We start from the raw sequence: 19,332 nt of genomic DNA, 5'->3' as shown, positions 1-19,332 counted from the left end.
TATTGGCGTTTCATTTCTAGAATATCAAAAACTTATGAAGGACTCTACAGCTTAGGGTAGTTGAATATAATTATATTATCCTAAATTGTCGAGAAACCTAGATGTTGTTGTTTTGATTTGAGTAAAAAACAATCGATTAGCTGAATGAAGTGTAGGAGTAGATCAAACACTGAAGTAATATTTAATGTCATTTTGGCTAGACTCGTATAGTTCGTTCGCGTTAACAATGCAGTGAATCTTCAGTGCAAACTGCAACTGCAGGGTAAAGGTGTATTCACAGAAGTGTTAAAATTCAAACAAATTATACACTCGCGAGCAAAAGTATGGAATCACTTACATGAAGTTGTTTACACGCGATCTTGTGTACTAACGAATTTGTTAGGAACAAAAAAAGTGGCACCATTTTAAAGATTAAACTTTTATCTTTAAATTGATACCAAATTCATTTAAATCACACCAGTATTTAAAAAGATATCCCGGCTGATGTGAAGAAGTAAAAATATCAACGGCGGACGATGATGAATCAGTGAATCACTGCATTCTTAACGCAAACGTACTATAGTGTGTAGGTACTTATTTGGGTCATACACGTTTTCAAAGTCAGACCTACTAGGTAACTTGTAGCAGTCTAGTCTGGTATACCTAGGTCTGGCAGAATACCTAGGTCTTCGCAACCGTTCTTAGAAGAAATAATTACTAGGTATGGCGCATGTATATTTAAAATTATAAACCAGTACTTAATGAGACGGAAAACAACACTAAGTGTAGGCGCACATTGGGCGACAGACGCGACGACTAGACGCGACAACAGGCTGCGGCTTACAATTTCATACATTTTGTTCAAAGCATCGCATACTTACTTGGCGTCAGTCGTGGAGTCGCGACTACAAGCTAGTCTAATTATATGAAATTGACAAGGATAGGCGCCAAATCGCCTAGTGTGCGCCTACAATAATATTGCATAACTTCTAAGTCAAATCAAAACGTCCTCACTTTTAAGCTGTTTGAACTTCTGTAAAACTTTTTGTGCCGGGGACAAGTTGATATAAGTGGAAGACTTAATCGTCAACAGGTTAGAGCGAGTCTTTCGTGAAACTCCAAAATTACTCCTTGACGACTTCTTTCTCGACAAGCTGTCTCGGGAGTAGTTCAATCGCTTTGCCATCAGAAGCCGGGAACAGAGGACTCTGGGTGACGTCACTTCAAAAGAAGATGACGTGAGCTTCGACCTTGGGGACGAAATAGAGCCATGGCGCGGGGAACTTATGTAGCAAGGCTCACATCTATACACGTTATGGGACGGTTCTGCTGCCGAACTCTTAACTTCTGGCAACGCCGGCAACCCCTCAGGCTCGGTCGGAGTAGACTCATCAATGTTCCCTGGCGACTGGTCTTCTTGCATCATACCCTGAGGTTCCTGAGCAGCAAAGCTAGATTTACTTGCTAGCTTCTCGGCTTTACGCCTCGCTTTCGCTTTTGCCATCTTTGCATCACTCATAGACCCTATGAGGTGGATATTGTCGTCGATATACTTACACACCGCGTCCGCCTCTTCTTCAGGTGACAAATGAGCATCTCTAAAGAAACCATATCCTTCGCGCAGGTCATTCACTCCTTCAATGATGAGCCACAGAAGAGTAGCTATCACTAAAGAAACAGTTGTGATCACGGCAATAACTGTCGTAACATCAGGCCCTGTAAGCTGGTATTGGATTTTGCCTAGGACACCGTATGTAACAATATTGCGGGTTCTTTTGTTGGAGTGGGCGCGGCACGTGTAAAATCCTCGGAGGTCATTATCAGCTGATGCGACTAGTCTCAAAACTCGTCCATCGTCCACCGATCTCACTTTCTTGTCACTGAGAACGCTGGCTACGGAAGTATCCAGGAAAAGCCAGTGGGCCGAGTGAGGGCTCCGAGCGCTACGCGTGTGAAGGCACGTTAGATTCAACCTGTTAGAATTACCCCAAGCAGTTTCGTGGTAGGAGCCAGACACACTTGCAGTTCTGGAAGATACTTGAACCTTATCGTCTTGGTATCGCTCTACGTTAGCACTACGCAGGTCTTGTAACTTTCCCTCAATTCTAACAGATGCAACGATTCCTTCGAAAGACGTAAACTCCTCGGTAACCAATTTTTTGATCTCGACAGGCACACCCCCTATGTAGAGTTCATCATCACAAATTCCATATTCGTGTGCTGTTGGATGTTCCTTGCTATGACGCTTATGATCATTGGTCTCTCGGACATTTTTATGTGTAAAGTAAATCAAATGAGTCTGAGGTTCACGACGTTTTCGAGAAGAGTCCTCCCCGAATAAAACATGAAGTTTTTCACCTGAATTGATCAAAGCTTCGATTGTATTTGATCCCCTCTTTTTGGAAAACACCACATCAAGCCATTGATCGAATGAAAATTCTGATGAGCTAGCACTCTCTGAGCGGATTTCTTCTGTGGCCAATTTCAACTTCAATCTCATATTTTGTAATGACATGTGTAACCAATTTCCGCTAAGGCCATCTCTTAAAAACAGGACAGTCCCTGTATCTCTTTTTGATTTCAAAGTTATTCCTAAACGCCAGTCATCTTGAGATTTGAAGCAAGGAAGTCTAATGTACTGCTCGTTGTCTAGGCTAAGGAATGCCTCCTCTATATTCGATTTTTCATAGGCTACGTTAGAAACATAAGTGGGATAGAAATCGGATGTTCTTACTCTGCGGTCTCGTTCAATCATCATATTCAATGGAATGAAATTGAGTATAAGTTCCTGTATTTCGCCATGTAATCTTTCACCTACAAAGATATTGACTTTGTCGTTCGCTAGGTCGGGGTCGCAGGGGAAAGTACTTTTAGTTGTGATTTGAGAATCGTCCAGCCTCACAGAAGCAGCTTCGCTTGTAACAGTTATCATGGCGGAATGCCAAACAGCTGGATCAATAACTTCAGTTGAACAAATCCGCGGCAGCTCACAAGAGTGGGTGGTTCCACTTGCGTCTAAGCAAACATGCCATTTTTGTAGGCTCAGACGAACTTGAGGAGCGTGCAAAGTACCTCTCCGTACCAAAGTCCCGTGTGGCGATAAAGGCATAAACCTGATGTAGAAATGGAATAAAGTCGACCGTTTATTCTCGAAATTAAACTGTAGGTGCGATTCTCCATTTAAGACTGCAACTGTGTGTGAATAAACTTCACAGGGTATGTGGTGGCAGGAACCAACTTCAGTTCTAGGACCAACGCAATTTTGTCCGCCGCCAGCTGGTATCGGTCTGGTGCAGGATCTAGTTCGAGACCTTCTGCCCGCCCCGCACGACTGCGAGCACGGGCCCCAAGCGCTCCAGCCGGACCAACCGCCCTCCATAACACATTTTGTGTTCCCACATATTTCTAGCTGGTCGTGTTGTCCGCGGCAGTGCGTGCCCCACATCCCCGCAGGGCGTTGTTTGTAAACTTCGTTGCAAGTTCTTCGCCTTCGACGTATACCAGTCCCACATTTCTCGGAGCAAACCGTCCACGGGCCCCAGTCGCTCCACTGCCCGCCCGGTCTTACAAGAGGTTCGAATTCGTCAGTGGCGCATTGATCTCCTTGGCACTCCTCTGCTTGCAAGGGTTCTCCTGCGCAAAGGAGGAGGGCATCCGAAGGAGGAGGGTTGTCGCAGCGTCGGAGCCTCCACCGCAGACCTTCACCACACCTGGCACCGCAAGTAGACCAGGCGCCCCACGGTCCCCATTCCCCGAAGACCGGGCAGCCTAAATTGTGCTTAACGCACTGAAGAGAGTTCCACAGGGCTTCAGGATTGAGTTGCCATGTGTTATCTGTCGCCAAAGCTGCTTCTATGGCTTCAAAGGGACACTCCATTTGGAGGCATCGCTCCATCAAGGCTGGGACCGCTTCTAGCTGGCGTAGTGCTTGCATTCTGACTGCGTCACCTTCGGCTAGTTTTTTGAAGTCTTCGACGGTGCAGTTTGAGAGGTAGCAGGTTTCGGTTTGTTCGGCGAGGCCACTGCAGGGTGTGCCATCTCGTGAGGGAGGTGGATTGTTGCACAGTCGCGTTCTCCTCCGGTGGCCGACATCGTCGCAGGGCCCGTGGCAGGTGGACCAGGGGCCCCAGGGCGCCCACGCCCCATCGACGGGACATTCCGGGTCATTAACAACACCCAATTCACACTCAAGTCGCCATACAGCCTGCTGACGTTTACTGTACGGTTTTTTCGCTTGAACCACAGGCACAGGAGAATATACTATACTCATAAAAGTTAAACTTAACACGTACTTATACATACTGCCGCGTTTGTAAAGTATTGAGAATTCTGCAAAACATGGGTAAAACATAATTTCTAACCTCCTAACATTGCCTCATAATTCACAATTTATTAAACCTGACATATTTATATAGTTCCAAAATACTGGACTGTCCTGTCGATGACATTGACAGTGGGGCGCCACCGTCTATACCGGATCGCTGGTTCAGATTTTTGCCATGTTGGAAACCATATTATAGTTGAACGATGGTAGCGCCCCCCTGTCATTGAGTTTGGTGGGACAGTTCAGTGGGTCTAGACAAAGTGCAAATTATAATCGCAAACTAGTCGAAAAGTGGTCGAAAAGCCCCTTTTTTGTATGGAGTTTTGACGGATTCGATTATCGATTCGATCAAAAAGTGCGCTTTGTCTAGGGGGGCGGCGTGGGTCATTATGAGAATCAAGACGAGAATAGAGCAAAGAGCATAGATAATTTTGGCATTATAAAGGAGGAAGAACTCTATTTAGTATGTTTGTGATTGCTAAACTAATTTTGGCTATCTACATTAATATAACAATAATATTATGTAGTGTAATGTAGATATTAATGTAAAGTAAAAACAAAATCACTTTTAATAAAAATATATTTCATTAGGTACTTTCGCATTAGTTAAAATTTATTTGTATTTCGCAGCAGCGCAACTTACACTTCAAAAACATAAAATGTGCATTATTGCTTTGCGCCAACCAATCATAAAAACACTTGTTATTTGTCATTATCTTTTACAAAGATATAAATACTGTTAATAAATAAACATCTAAATACAACAACAGTCCAAAAATAGCGATAGTAAATATCGAATAACAACAGCCACACAACAATTATTGCCACAATTAATAAATAAGGACCCAGTTTTGGGGGTGGTTATAAGCCAAGAATATGGGACAGTGTAATATTAAAGAGTACGAGTTTTTGTCGAGTTGTTGTGATATTTGAAGCCATTTTTGTAGCCAATCCCTCATGTCATTATTTGATAAATGGCTGCCGTTCAGTCCTCTTATGTGACATGCATATCTTAAGGTCTCCATATTGAGCATGTCCACTCCCCCTTCCCTGATTATAGCTCTATCCATTTCCAGGAGAAGGAAAGCACGGTATTTCAGTTTATTCAGTCTAAATACACGCTTCTTAAGTCCATGCATTTGTAGTAGTTCACCCTGAAAAACAATTTGCGCATAATCAATAAACAACTATGACATACAAACATAAAATTACAAGTCATGCTTCTGAAGCAATAAAATGTTAAAAATAGCAAATGATAATAAATACTTAAGACACAGACAGTAAGAATTACTTAAAATGTAAGTTATTAATAATGTGTTGCACGAATTAAGCATAGCTGCTGCTCTAGCTCACACCCACTACAACACAAAACATTATTATATTTATAATGTTACACAGATGTGCAAGTCTATACAGTAGCATAAGGAATAGGAGTGATTTTACATGAAAATGTATAGTCTGACATTTATTAAATAAATGTAACCTACCATATGATGGTAGGTCAGGCCGTTCAAATGGTAAGGTTCCTTTGTGAACAATTCCTGGCAGGCCAACACGTCTTCCGGCATAGGATGGACCCCAGATCCAAGAAGAGCGACCACTTTTTGCCAGCGCCGTTTGAGATCCCCTTCAGGTATGGAATCCAGTTTGGCCTGCAATGCCCGGAATACTGGCCTATTGTGCTTGAGGCGGTCTGTCAAATCTTGAGTGGAAAAATCTAGGCGTTGTTGTATGGACCAGAAGTGAGAGCAGAGGAGAGATTTTGGCTTCAGGAACCTGGAATCATTTTATTGAATGATAAGTTTTAAATCAAGACAAACCGATTCAGTTTAAGAGACATGATGCAGACAAACAGTATGAGTAATGGTGCATTATGTAGAAAATAAAAATTATTATCAATGTAAGAATTTCTTTGAAGGTATTAACATTAAATTTTGTATGTCAAGTTATTGGTTTATGTCCATTGCTCATATTAATAAGTTGTAGAAATTTTATAATACAATGTGTATGTTCTGTGTAGCTTATTGACGTGTGTGTGTGTAGGTATGTAAGTGTTATTTTAAGAACAAATAAATAACACACTTACGCCAATGGGAATATGACGTAATTTCCGAAGGGGATTGCTGATAGTATCAGCACTGGGGCTATCCTCCACATATCTGAAGGCATTTTTTCATACAACTCAATCTCTTGCCGACTCATTTTAGAGAATCCCTGATCTCTGGTAATTTTAAACCTTAATGATATGTAAGTTTTTAAGTCTTTTAAAAAGTCCTTTATGCCCACACTGAACACTCTGTACATCCTCACAGCAGTAGGGAATCTAACCTCCAAAACTTTGGTATAATTCTTTACATAATCTATGTATCTCTGGACTACGAAAACACGTAACTTTTCTTTCTCTGTTTTTAAGGTTTTTGTGTGTTTAGATCGCTCCGCAGTTAAAAATCTGTAAATAGAAAACAAAATCGACGTCAAAAAACATAGTGACTCATCATACTATTTACTAGGATTGAATACTTGGCTACTTCTCGTGTTGTTTACTAGCTGATCTACGTATAATTTTAAAATAAATACTTGCCTGCATGTGTTGAGTTGATGGATATTTATTTTCATTACTGGTTTTGCACGATTACATTGTAAGAACATGCTAGAGAACGTAACTATTCTGTGAATAGGCATTTTGAGGTATTATAGTTAACTATAATATTTTTTAAACAAAATTATAACTTCTTATATATTACAAAATTAAGTAGGTAATAGATAGTGGCGAAATTAGAGATTTGAGTTCGTATTTTAGCACAGCAGGAGGAGGTCGGTCTGTCACTGTCAATGTCATCTGTTGACGGCTGGTTACACTACAAACAAACGTCAAATTGACAAATAGTGTTGTGTTTAAGAATTGAATGTTTGTGAAAGTTCAATTAGGATAATTATTGTAGTTCAATTGAGGCAATACGGCTAAAATACGAAAAGTGCTTCATGAGCTCTATCAACTGCTATCAATAATAACAAACAATAGGTTACAGAATAAACTGGATCTATTAAAAAAATCAATGGTTTCATATTCCATACAGTTTTTTCCAAACAGTTTTTCTTGTTAACTTGTGTCTTGTATAGCTTAGAAATAATCAAGGTGATATAATTATTTGATTGTTTGTAAAGATCTTTTATAATAAATAGCAAGCAGTTAACACACAATGTTGATGACCGTCCTCATAAAAATTCAGTTCTAATTAAATTACGTAAGATTAATAAAATTTATGTACTTAATCCGCATCGCCCTGCATAAATAATAAAAATTCATAAAAAAATATTTTATTTCAAATAAAGAGAAATATTAAATACGTTTACGGCAGAACGCCGATTATCCGAATTAATTGGGACCCGGGTCGATTCGGATAATCGGACATACTGGTAATAAAGAAAAACGAACTTTCACACATAGAACTTTATTGAATTTAACTGAGCGTTATTGTAGATTTGTTTACAGTTATACAATACGCTCAATTGAAATATATCTGGACTCCAGCGATTTCCAACTTGTTACAACAAAAGTTACTTGGTTTTATTTTTTTATAATAGGTAGCTACGCCTAGGACCGATTCAGACAATTGGCGATTCGGTTAATCGGCGTTTTACTGTACCTACTTTTGCGGTCTGTTCCATTTAGATACAATAATAAATAAGGTTTATAGTTTCGTTATTAGGTGACAATTATAATACGCATTGTGTCAATAGATGCGTTCTGCGGTTTGCGGTTAGGTCAATTATTACAATCCTTATTGAGGCAACACGCAATAAATATAAAATGTATTGAGATTGTCAATATTAATAATTCATACAATATGATGCCGGCTACGTTTACATTGACCTGAGCGCAGATTTCAGAACGCATCCAGGGTGGAAAATCGTTTAAAATTGACTGTTAATAAAATAATTATTAGTTGGGTGTTCTAATCGATTAATAACATTATTGAAATAGTTCAATTGTTAAAGTATTATTTGACGTCGAACATCCCTATTATTCTGAACTGACAGGTGATGTCAAACCATTGTTGCCAGTAGTATAAAAAGCTCAAAAAGTTGCCAAGCTACTTTGAAAAATTTCCGAAAAAGTTTTTAATAATAAAATAATTTTAAAGTAAGTAAATGTCAATGTGACAAATAGGTAATGAGCGAAATGGGACCGGAAAATAGAATTTCCTAAAATGGATTCTAATACTTCAAGGTTTGTGATTAATAAGATAATTACTATACCTACCTATAATTATTCGCAATTCGCAATGTATTATTAATTGCAGAACTATTTTATACCGGAACACTAAATGCTGTGAAGAATGTAAGGACTCAACTTCCGTGGATTTGAGGAAAATATGCCAGTCTGAATATAAATCTGCACCTACTTCTTATAGTCAGAAAACTCCGAAGACAAAGGAGCAAAGTTTAGTAACAGAGGTGAAAATTAATTTAGTAATTAATATTAATTTTCCTTTTATAAGTAAGTAGAGTTTAACTGTAGTTTGTATTTAGTCTCACATTAAAATTAAATAGATACTAAGTAAGTAGAAGCTCTACACAGGCTATCACCTGCCCCCCTAGACAAATTGCACTTTTTGATCGAATCGAAAATCGAATCCGTCAAAACTCCATACAAAAAAAGACCTTTCGACCACTTTTTGACTGGTCTGCGATTATAGTGCTCTTTGTCTAGACCCACTGGTGTATTTCGAAAACGCCGAGTCTCTTGGAAAATAAATGATAATTCAGTAGCTGTGTTTTTAGTTGTACTTTCGATGTTCAAAATCCTAATAAAATAGATTTATTTGCACATAAATACAATAAGTAGGCACCTACCTGAGTAAGTAATTTATGCTCATAATGGTGGAATCTGACTATCCAAGTGGGCGAATATTCACTCAAGTGGCTAAGTAGGGCTGAATGCTTGTTTGTTACATTGGTACATATTATTTACAATGCACAATGTGTTATATTTTTAGTACAAGGCTGTCTGGGCTCCTATTTGACTTTCGAAAAGTGCGATGTTTTTCACTAATAAATACGGTAAAATAGAATAGAAAAATATTAATTCAGTATCTTCTATCGTACAAAAGAAGTAACAGTTTTAGATTCTTACTCAAATAAAAATTGATAGGTTTCTTCCTTTCTTTCTTTACATCCTATAATCTCGCGACGTAATTTATAATGATTAGTGTAGGTAAGTATTAGGTAAGTCGTATTTAGATTATTTTATAACTTTCATAAAAAATATACTTAATTTTTTTAGGTCACATAGGTTTATATTGTTCTCTGTTACAGTGGTGGTATGTAAGATTGTAACTAATTGAAAAAAAAGTGTCAATATTATCTGATACTTAGCTATTTTACGATGTTTGTACTTTCATTTTGTGCAGAGATGTTTGCTAATAAATGCATGTGTTTAAATTGCTTTCGTTTCGTAATAGGTTTCTAGGTGTATTAGGTCATTAAGTAACCTCACTTTTAAAACAATTTTTGGAATTGGTTTCATATTTTCGTTCATGTTACAGGAACTGAAGAGAAGCAATGCAAAGAAAGTAGGCACTATTGTTTTGAGCGACTCTACCAAAACTCGGGCCAGGAGGGTAGAGCATACAGAAGAATGTTGGTACCGAAATTTATTTTTTATTTCAATTGTTTTCCAAATAAACATAATATTATCTCGTTAAATCAACGTTAAAAGCTACGCGAGTGCCTTCTACATTGTATAAAATTTTTACTTTAATCTCATGACTAGATAAAAGGCTTTTTCACTTACCTAGAGTGCTCACAATAATCTACTTTGTGCACAGTTGATGTTTATGATTTATTCATCGGATTTCTTATTTCTTTTGTCAATTTACATTAATGAGGACTTTTTAAAAAACGTGGATAATGTAGATAGGTTTTTATTAAAACCATTTCACGCTTAAACAGGTAGAGGTAGGCATTTTAGTTTTACTCTCATGCGAGTTTCTTGACAGACTAGAGAATAAATAAAAAGCTACTTGCATGAATTGATAGGTAATCCATTTTTTTTTCTGATAAAAATTGTGATCGTTCTCCCAGGTCCATACAGACGCAGATGTTACCAATGCCGGGACTTAGTTGTCAGAATTCGGAGTTTGCTAGATGAAATAAAAGCTATTAAAAAAAATAAAGCTGCCGGTGTGATTTGCGACTTCTGCGAAAGATTAACCCCTTCGGGGAAATGCAAACGATGCGAATTTCTAGCGGACAGATACAAAATAAGCGAAACTATAGATAACGATGCCAGGCAGCAGAGATTTAAAATATGGCTCTGCAAAGTGAAACAGTTTTTGTACACAATTCTGGAGAGGGAGACATGCAAACACAAAGTTTACCCGCAATCTCCAGCAACAGATGAGCTTACCCACCTGTTGCATGAGCTCAAGTCTCCATTAACAATACACGAGCCAGATATTGGCTATTTCCCATCTATAGACTCACTAGAAAATATAACTGAAAGCAAAGATATACTCGAACAAGTTCTCATGAGACTTAAATCCGATAAGAAATCTGAGGAATTTTATAATATGCAGAGTTCTTGCATTTGCAAATATTTCGCTGACAAAAAGTTCGAAGAAAAACAACCTTCGGAAGAAGAAAAAGAAATTTCTACTGAGAAAGTAGTTCCAAGGCCTACTCCCCAGGAGACAAAAGAAAATGTAAAGGTAAAAAAATCAAAGGAATCGAAAGAACCGCCTAAGAAACCGAAAGAAAAACCTCCAAAACAGGAAAAAGCACCTCCTCCCAAAGAAGAAAAGAAGCCAAAAGAGGCAAAGCCAAAGGAAGAAAAAAAAGTAACTAAGGCAGAGCCTAGGAAACCTAGTGTTGATGCTGAGGCAGATTTAATGGCGCAATTAATGAAGAAAGATACGACTCGAAGGGAAGTAGAGAAGCCGGCGAAAGCGGCACCTCCGCCTCCAATACCAAAAATAGAGGAACTACCAACTCCAGTTCGTAAGATTAAGGAGATAATCGAAACTGTGTCTGAAAGTATTGCAGAATGTGATATAGAGGATGGTGAAGTAACTGAAATGGTAAAAGGGAATAAAATTGTCCCCATTGAGCCCCGTAAAGGGTTAGATACTGGTTCTGTTCAGCCGCTGATGTTCAAAGTGCAGCCGGAATGTCCGAGCTTGCCTGGTCAACACGCTACTCCGAGTACAACCACACCTTCAGGGATTACAGAAAAAGGGAAAAAAGTAAAAGAAAAAGTTGAAGCTGTAAGGTTTTTTTCTTTGTTTTTCTTTTTATTTTGCGCTGAGATTTGGGGCTGAGTGACATTTTTTTTAGGAAGACAAGTCGGGCAAAGGCGTGATACGATACATGCTGTCGAATAGAGAATTCATTGAAAAAGGGTGGACACTATTACCAACCACAAAGATAATGCGACGGGTAAGTTTTAGTCCATCTTCATCGCAGACAAAAAAGTATGTAGGTACTTATAAATTTTCATGTGAAAAATTCCACAAAGCGACAAGCTTTCATCGATTAGGTGGAACCCGCGTTCTGCTTTTAGCGTTTTATTTGTGAAACGCAAACATAACAAATACCTTGTTCGTAAATAAGCCGTGTCCTAAATGTATCGTCTATGCAGATGAATATTTACAAGATGGTGCCTGCGAACCCCAAGTTCGACTGGTTCGACAGGCACAGGACGCAGAGACTGGTGTACTACGACACCGGCGAAAAGTTTGCCGAAATACAAGAGGACGGCAGCGGGAAGTGGTTCTATAAGAGCGGGATGCTGGCGTTAGATTATTATTGCGCTCAAGGTAACTTTTAGTAAGTTTAAAAGCCTGGCCGCAGACCACCGACTTTTAGTCGGCCGATTGTTGAGTCGGGCTGTTAATCAGTATGGAATTGGATGTTTAGGAGTGCGCCATTATGCCGATCAAAATTCTGTACCCCCAGTGAAAACGGAGTTAAGTCGAAAATGGTGATTTTTGGGAAATCGCATTTGAAGTTAAAAAAAATCCTGCTTCGTCGCTATTAGAGATAACTTGGTGAAATATTTTTTAGGTGAAAGGTAATGTTAGATATAATTAGGCAGTGTGCCAGTTTGTGAAATATAGCATGTAGTTTTTTCGTAATTAAATAAAAACCCAGTTATATCGCCATGCACGGCAATTTTACATTCGTGTAAAGTGATGTAATGGGACATAAATCATTTTACACCACACTGAATTGACCACCCGCTAACAAGTGTAAAGTGATACATTTTACGCCATTTCTGTTGATATTTTTTTGTTTCTTTAATTTTAGAAAAAGTTGTAAAACAAACATTAGTAATTACACTATGAGGAATCATTATTTCAGGTTATTTAGGGTAAATCGTCCAAAAATTGTGTGTGTGTGTGTGCATGTGTGTGTGTTATTATTATTAATCCTGACCTGTCATACCGTGACCTTTTACAACAATCCAGTGCAATATGATTGGTTAACCTATTGGAAAATGATTTTAAAACTTCCTCACAGTAAGTATTTATGGGATGACCTTAATATCACGTTCACCTTAGTTCCTCGTTTGCAATAATAATAATTTCTGTAATAATAATACCGCTAAAATGATAGAGAGCGGGCGGTGTTATTTATTCATCATGGCTAATTATTTCTGGTCAAGGTGGCGCAGTTACGTTGTGATCGATAAAGTCGGAGCCGTTTACTTCCATTATTGTCACTTTTGTATCACAGAAAGTGTTTGGAAACATAAAAAGGAAAACAATCTACTGACGTCTATTAGCTTCGACATAATTGTTGAACAAAAATACCCCTTTCCCAGCGATTCCATAGCGCTGTTAACATGCGAAAATGCACTGCCTGAAAGAAACACACAACCTAAGTATTCCGACTACATGACTAGCCGCGCTATGGAACCGCTGGGAAGGGGTATCTTTGTTCAACACTGATAAACATAGACTAATAAATTTACATTCGTTTTGTAGAATAGCTCAAATAACTACCTACTAATAATACAAATCATTAAAACATACTTTAACGACCTAGTTTTTCTTGTGTTGAAAAATAACTGAAAAAAGTCATGTTTTTTTCTATTTTTCTTGGCAATCAGCCAACTATAACTATCAAACTCGAAATGTAACAGGAATCGTCTTAGGTGAAAAAGACTATAACTTAGCTCTTGGTTGGCTTTACACTCGCATGTCGCAGGCCCGCACCACAAAATATAACAGAAGGTAAACTCATGTATGTACTTCGCTTCGCGAGCCTGCGCTCGGCCGTCGCGCTAGGGTTGTCTTGTCATGTGTTGCATTTATTTCGTTATGATAGAAAAAGTAACTCTTAATATACTATGGAAGAAAGACAATAACAGATATCCACATTATTCACGTATAATTATGTAGTTATGTTTAGTACGTTATAATAGTTATAATTTGCAAACAAATACACGAGAAGGAAGTAGTATGTAGTTGAGTGGTTGACACTATTATCCAATAATTCCTAAAACTTCTTTAAAACAATTCGATATTACTAATAATCGAGTTGGCTTTCAATTTGTCAACGATAAACGAACTATTTAAATACAAATAAATACCTTACTTACCTCCCGGAATCAACTGGTAGTTTAAAAAACGAAAATTTAGTTTTTAATGTTGAGTGTAGGTAAGCAACCGTCTACTTAACAAATGTTATAATACCCCTTTTTTGTTGTTCACTCATTTTCGCACAAACAAAATAATTTTACAAACGCGTGAGCAGCGTCACTCAAGCGAACGCAGTCGCGCCTCGCATTCGTCCAAGACAGTCTTGATAACGCGTACGTGAGCGGTGTCTATGTGTGCGTGGCTCGAGCGCGCTTAGTATGAAGTTTACCTTCTGTTATATTTTGTGTAAAAAATACATTAATTACGTAACTTGATTTTGCTAAAAGTCTGATCTGAGAAAAAATCAAATAGGTAAATTATACATTATTTCTTTATTAGTATGTATGATGTACTATCTTAGGTACGATACAACTACGGATTAAGATCGTTTAGTCGACGCAGCGTTGAAATTGTACAGATAAATGCAGTTTGCGCACTCACTACGCGACGTCAAGCAATAAAAACCTAAAATTCGAACGCCAACTTTTTGCTACAACGCTCTTAACCACAATTTAATAGTCCTGTGGTCGACTCGCTTTCCTCAAATTACAAATCACCTACACATAATTGTTTTGAATCAAATCTTTGGTGTGGTTTAGAGGCCCTTTGGCCACAAAATATAACAGAAGGTAAACTCATGTATGTACCTCGCTTTGCATACCTCTCTCGCTCGCACGCTCGGCCGTCGCGCTAGGGTTGTCTTGTCATGTGTTGCGTTTATTTCGTTATGATAGAAAAATGTAACTCTTTAACTATTACTATGCAAGAAAGACAATAACAGATATCCACGACGTAAGTATACCACGTATACTTATTTATATTTAGTACGTTATTATAGTAATAGTTTGCAAACAAATACACGAGAAGGAAGTAGTATTTAGTTGAGTGGTTGACACTATTATCCAACTAATATTATAAATGCGAAAGTTTGGATGTCTGGATGTTTGTTGCTCTTTCACGCGATCACTACTGAACGGATTTTGATGTAACTTTACAGTATTATTGTTTATAACCCTGAATAATATATAGGCTATAATTTATGACGATCTGTGACAAACTAAATTTCACGCGGGTGAAGCCGCGGGCAAAAGCTAGTTATCTAATAATTCCTAAAACCTCTCTATACAATTCGATATTCCTAATAATTGAGTTGGCTTTCAATTTCAATTGAAATTCAAATAAATAACTTACTTACCACCCCGAATCAACTGGTAATTTAAAAAATGAAAATTCGGCATTCAATGATGAGTTTAAGCAACCAAATACCGAACAATTAAAATACGACTTTTTCTGTTCACTCATTTTCGTCAATTGCGCAAAACAAAATAATATCACAGGCGGTTGACCGGCGCGTGACTCAAGCGAACCACAGGGAACGTGTGGCGAACGTCTGTCTGTCGCGCCACGTCGCGCTCGCATTCGTCCAAGACAGTCTTGCTCGAGCGGTGTCTGTCTATGTGTGCGTGGCTCGAGCGCGTTTAGTATGGAGTTTGTCTTCTGTTATATTTTGTGCTTTGGCTTTGGTTTATAGAGGACGCCTAATTTGGCTAAACCATTTTCTTTTTTGCAGACATCGACGAATGCGCAGACCCCGGAGCGTGCTCCCAAATGTGTATCAACGAAAAGGGCACATTTAAATGCGAGTGCCACGCAGGGTACGCCCGTGACCCCCGTGACAGAACCCGCTGCAAGGCCACCGAAGGCCACCCATCACTGCTCTTCGCCAGACGCTTCGATATCCGCAAGATCAGCTTGGACCACCACGAAATGGTTGCTATAGTCAACGACACAAAATCGGCGACCGCGCTTGATTACGTGTTCAGAACGGGGATGATCTTCTGGAGCGATGTCACGGATGAAAAGATTTACAAGTGAGTGCAATATTTTAAATAATTATTTAGTCAGAATATGTATTGCAATTCCGAGGCATCAAGAAACGCTTCTACGAAGGTGTGATGCTTGGGATTAGTGGAAATCTTGAAGTTTGTTTCCACGATGAACCGTTACGAAAATGTCATAAGTAATGTGCCATAAAAAATGGTTCTACCTAGACACAGAATACTATCAATATATTAATTAAAACATTCGTAGAATATTATAATGGATTGTACACATTTTGTATTTCTTTTTTATCAAAAAAAAAAAACTGTAAAAGAAAAAGAAGTTGAATAAATTCATTTATTTATTCATAATTTATTTACACATGTAAATACTTAAGTGCTTAACTGATGATAGGATGAGATCACTTACCTACCTAGACGTACGTACGTAAGACGTACTTCTTATCTTACTCACTGCAACGAAATTAAAAACCTTTACTTTTAGGGCGCCAATTGACGAAGGCACGCAACGAACGGTGGTCATCGGAGACCAGCTCATCACCTCCGATGGGTTGGCAGTGGACTGGATATACAACCACCTGTACTGGACTGACACCGGGAAGAACCACATCGAACTGTCGGACCTGCAAGGGAACATGAGAAAGATCCTGATCAGGGACAAACTGGAGGAGCCGAGGGCGATCGCGTTGAATCCGCTTGATGGGTAAGAATTCATGTACAGACAACAACATATTAAGCTTTATGGCACGGGTACACTATGCGCCTCAGCATTACGACTAGATACTTGTTGAAGATAACCCTAAGTCAAGTCGCATGTTTCCACTCTTGGACAACCTGGCAAGTAACTCAGTAGCTGGTAGCGCGGAGTTCGCTCGTGAAGAAGCTTGCCGGGTTCTTATCAAGTGTGTGTTCACATTGATGCGGCTTGGCAATTTCCCGCATAGTGTACCCGCATCATAACACAATGGGATCATATGTAGTTGCAATAGAGGCGAGCTTGCAACATAAATGTATAGTCTGATGTGCTGTCATCTGGACTTAAGACGAAGAGACTAAGCTAAATACTGCCACATCTTGTGAAGAAATGTCATGTACAGACGTCGGCATATCGGGCTATATCTTCAGAAATTGTATTAAAGGCTATTTTAAAACAAAACTGGAGTCCTCCAGCGACTCAGCCCATTTTTAGCTTGGTCCACAGGCTAAACTGCTGGATTGAATTTTTAAATATTTTTTCTTTCTGCAACTTGGCCCACTAAGATTCTAGAGTACATTTTTGTTGATTTAGTGTTTAATTTATTAATAAAAAAAAAGTGGGCCCAGTTGCTGGAGGAAAAAATATTTAAAAATTCAAACTGGCGAGTTGGTCCGTGGAAGCTAAAAGTGGACCAAGTCGCTGGAAGATTCCAAAACTGTAAAGTATGTTGTCTACTGTACTTTATACTCAATGAATAGGTAACCATAAAAACAATGCAAGGAAGTTGTAAGCTAGATGCATTGTCAATGTGATATAGTTCCAAAATACTGAACTGTCCTATGCATGACATTGACAGTGGGGCGCCACCGTCAATACCGGATCGCTGGTTCCGATATTTGCCATGTTGGAAACCATATAGTTGAACGATGGTAGCGCCCCCCTGTCATTGAGTTTGGTGGGACAGTTCAGCGTGGGTCATCTATACCTACTAATGACAATGATGCATTGTCACCAGTACCTACCTATGGTTTTCAATAATTATTTTTAACGCTGATATAATTATTGACGTAGACTTGTCTATTTTGACTTCTTGACTTATACAAATCAAGAAATCTAGACTTAAAAAGTTGTTAACAAATTCTTGTTAACATCTTTCTAAGTCTAGACTCATAATAAATACTACTAAAAATTGTTTAAGGAATACAATCAAGATTACCTAGTAAAATTACCTACCTGCTCGTTTGCCTCCTGTCACATAAAAAAACCTATCATTTCTAAAGAAGTTTAGGCTTTGAGCGCGTTTAAAAATGACATTAAATGTATGACGGATTGTACAGCGCCCCTAGCGGGAAACGTTCAATAACTAAAATTTCCATACATTTTTAAATGCGCTCACCAGTGAGCTCGTTTGATGTAAACTCGCACTCAGCCCACTGCAGCTAATGCCAGTAGTGTATATGATCACTTAGAGTCATTTAAAACAAACAGATCTTAAGCTTTTGCAACCCAAGTACGGATCGGAACGTTTCAAGCTTGAGATTACTGTATTTTTCCCCCTTTGGGATTCCCATCTTCACAGGATATGAGACAAAGTTAACAAACACAGAAATGACCGAGGCATCATTGTTTTTAAACAGACAGGAAATAAGTTACATCTCGTGTAAATGAAATGCTTGCACGTGCGTTTATTTGCGTAAATACTGAACAATAAGTATATTGTACACAATGACTTGCTTATTATTGTTTTTTGGGACGACACGTTATGTTAATGTGCAAATATCCTGAAAATCAGATATCGTAAACTTAAAAAGAAGACATCATAATGCTATGCAGACGCATATAGCAGACGAAAATTCTACCTACAAAAACTAATGATGATGACATAAACAACGAAATGACTATTGTTTCAAAATGATTAGAAAACAACATCATACACATACTTTACGATAGTATGAACATTATTATGATATTTTCAAATTATTATGAAAATGTATACGCAACATTTGCGTCATTAGAACCACTAACATAAGATTGTGCGAGAAAAATCTGAGAAATACTAAACTATCCATGTTTATATCGTAGCAATAATTCCGTAGAGTATTTAATTTGGAACTTTCGCGTTCGATTTTAATTAAAATAGAGAACCACTGGTCACGGCTTGACGTTTTGGCTGTATTGCTACAGCCGTGGTCAAAAGCAGCCCGACACTTCTTTGTCGCCTTGGTGGAAACCGAGCCTAACTCATATAAAATTGTCGCACAGAGACCCGAGTTTCTCTATTCTAATAATAATTTTATTTGATTTTCGCCTTACTAGTTTGCTTCTTCCTCAGATGGATGTACTGGACCGACTGGGGCCAGGTGCCGAAGATCGAGCGTGCCGGTATGGACGGCTCTCACAGGCAAACCATCGTGTCGTACGACGTGAAGTGGCCCAACGGACTCACGTTGGATCTCGTGCGAAAACGCGTATACTGGGTACGTTATATGACTGGATTCTGAAAAAAAGAGGTGGACTTAATCAACGCTAAAGGCCAGAGAACACGGCGAGCTGTTACTAATACCCGTTTTCACCATCAATCCCTAATTTTGTTTTTAAGTGACCCCTATGGTAACACATAACAGGAATATTGTTTTTAAAGGGGTCACTTAAAAATGAGGGATTGATGGTAAAACAGGCCTAAGACACCCTGCAGACTACAAACTTAGTCGGTCGATGTAATCGGCCAATTTGTATGAGGAATCGGCCGATACCATATCTATTCAATGTGCGCACTTCCATACATACATGTTCGGTTCATTTGACAGTGAACTGCCCGTTATCATACAGAGGACTTTTTTCTAA

The 19,332-nt window shown here is 38.6% G+C and overlaps 3 protein-coding genes across 8 annotated transcripts in view; 1 reads left to right on the top strand and 2 right to left on the bottom strand.

The window, feature by feature from the left end:
- Nucleotides 1-19,332, top strand: part of LpR1 (Lipophorin receptor 1) — a 686,741-nt gene that overhangs the window by 570,983 nt on the left and 96,426 nt on the right. For all 6 annotated transcript variants that reach the window (XR_003655697.1, XM_028301180.1, XM_028301179.1 and 3 more), the window contains 3 exons: nucleotides 15,521-15,821; nucleotides 16,276-16,494; nucleotides 18,821-18,965. Coding sequence is in view for 5 of the 6 variants with exons in the window: in XM_028301180.1 (XP_028156981.1) it covers nucleotides 15,521-15,821; nucleotides 16,276-16,494; nucleotides 18,821-18,965 (665 nt within the window). In the remaining variant the exon portion in view is untranslated. The remainder of the gene's footprint in view (nucleotides 1-15,520; nucleotides 15,822-16,275; nucleotides 16,495-18,820; nucleotides 18,966-19,332) is intronic.
- On the bottom strand, nucleotides 591-4,343 carry LOC114350386 (uncharacterized). The gene has a single exon (XM_028301161.1). It carries the CDS (start codon nucleotides 4,328-4,330, stop codon nucleotides 974-976), a length of 3,357 nt encoding a protein of 1,118 aa, XP_028156962.1. The 5' UTR covers nucleotides 4,331-4,343; the 3' UTR covers nucleotides 591-973.
- LOC114350393 (LETM1 domain-containing protein 1) lies at nucleotides 4,911-7,122 on the bottom strand. The gene is made up of 4 exons (XM_028301183.1): nucleotides 6,885-7,122; nucleotides 6,390-6,752; nucleotides 5,791-6,079; nucleotides 4,911-5,457 (listed from the first exon to the last, which is right to left on the bottom strand). The coding sequence occupies exons 1-4, from the start codon at nucleotides 6,983-6,985 to the stop codon at nucleotides 5,134-5,136; spliced, it is 1,077 nt and encodes a 358-aa protein (XP_028156984.1). The 5' UTR covers nucleotides 6,986-7,122; the 3' UTR covers nucleotides 4,911-5,133.

This window comes from Ostrinia furnacalis, unplaced genomic scaffold (assembly GCF_004193835.3).
Source record: "Ostrinia furnacalis isolate ACB-3 unplaced genomic scaffold, ASM419383v2 OfSCF0876, whole genome shotgun sequence".
Lineage (NCBI taxonomy): Eukaryota > Metazoa > Arthropoda > Insecta > Lepidoptera > Crambidae > Ostrinia > Ostrinia furnacalis.
Note: the sequence above shows the minus strand (reverse complement) of the source record. Positions and strands in the feature narration are given on the sequence as shown.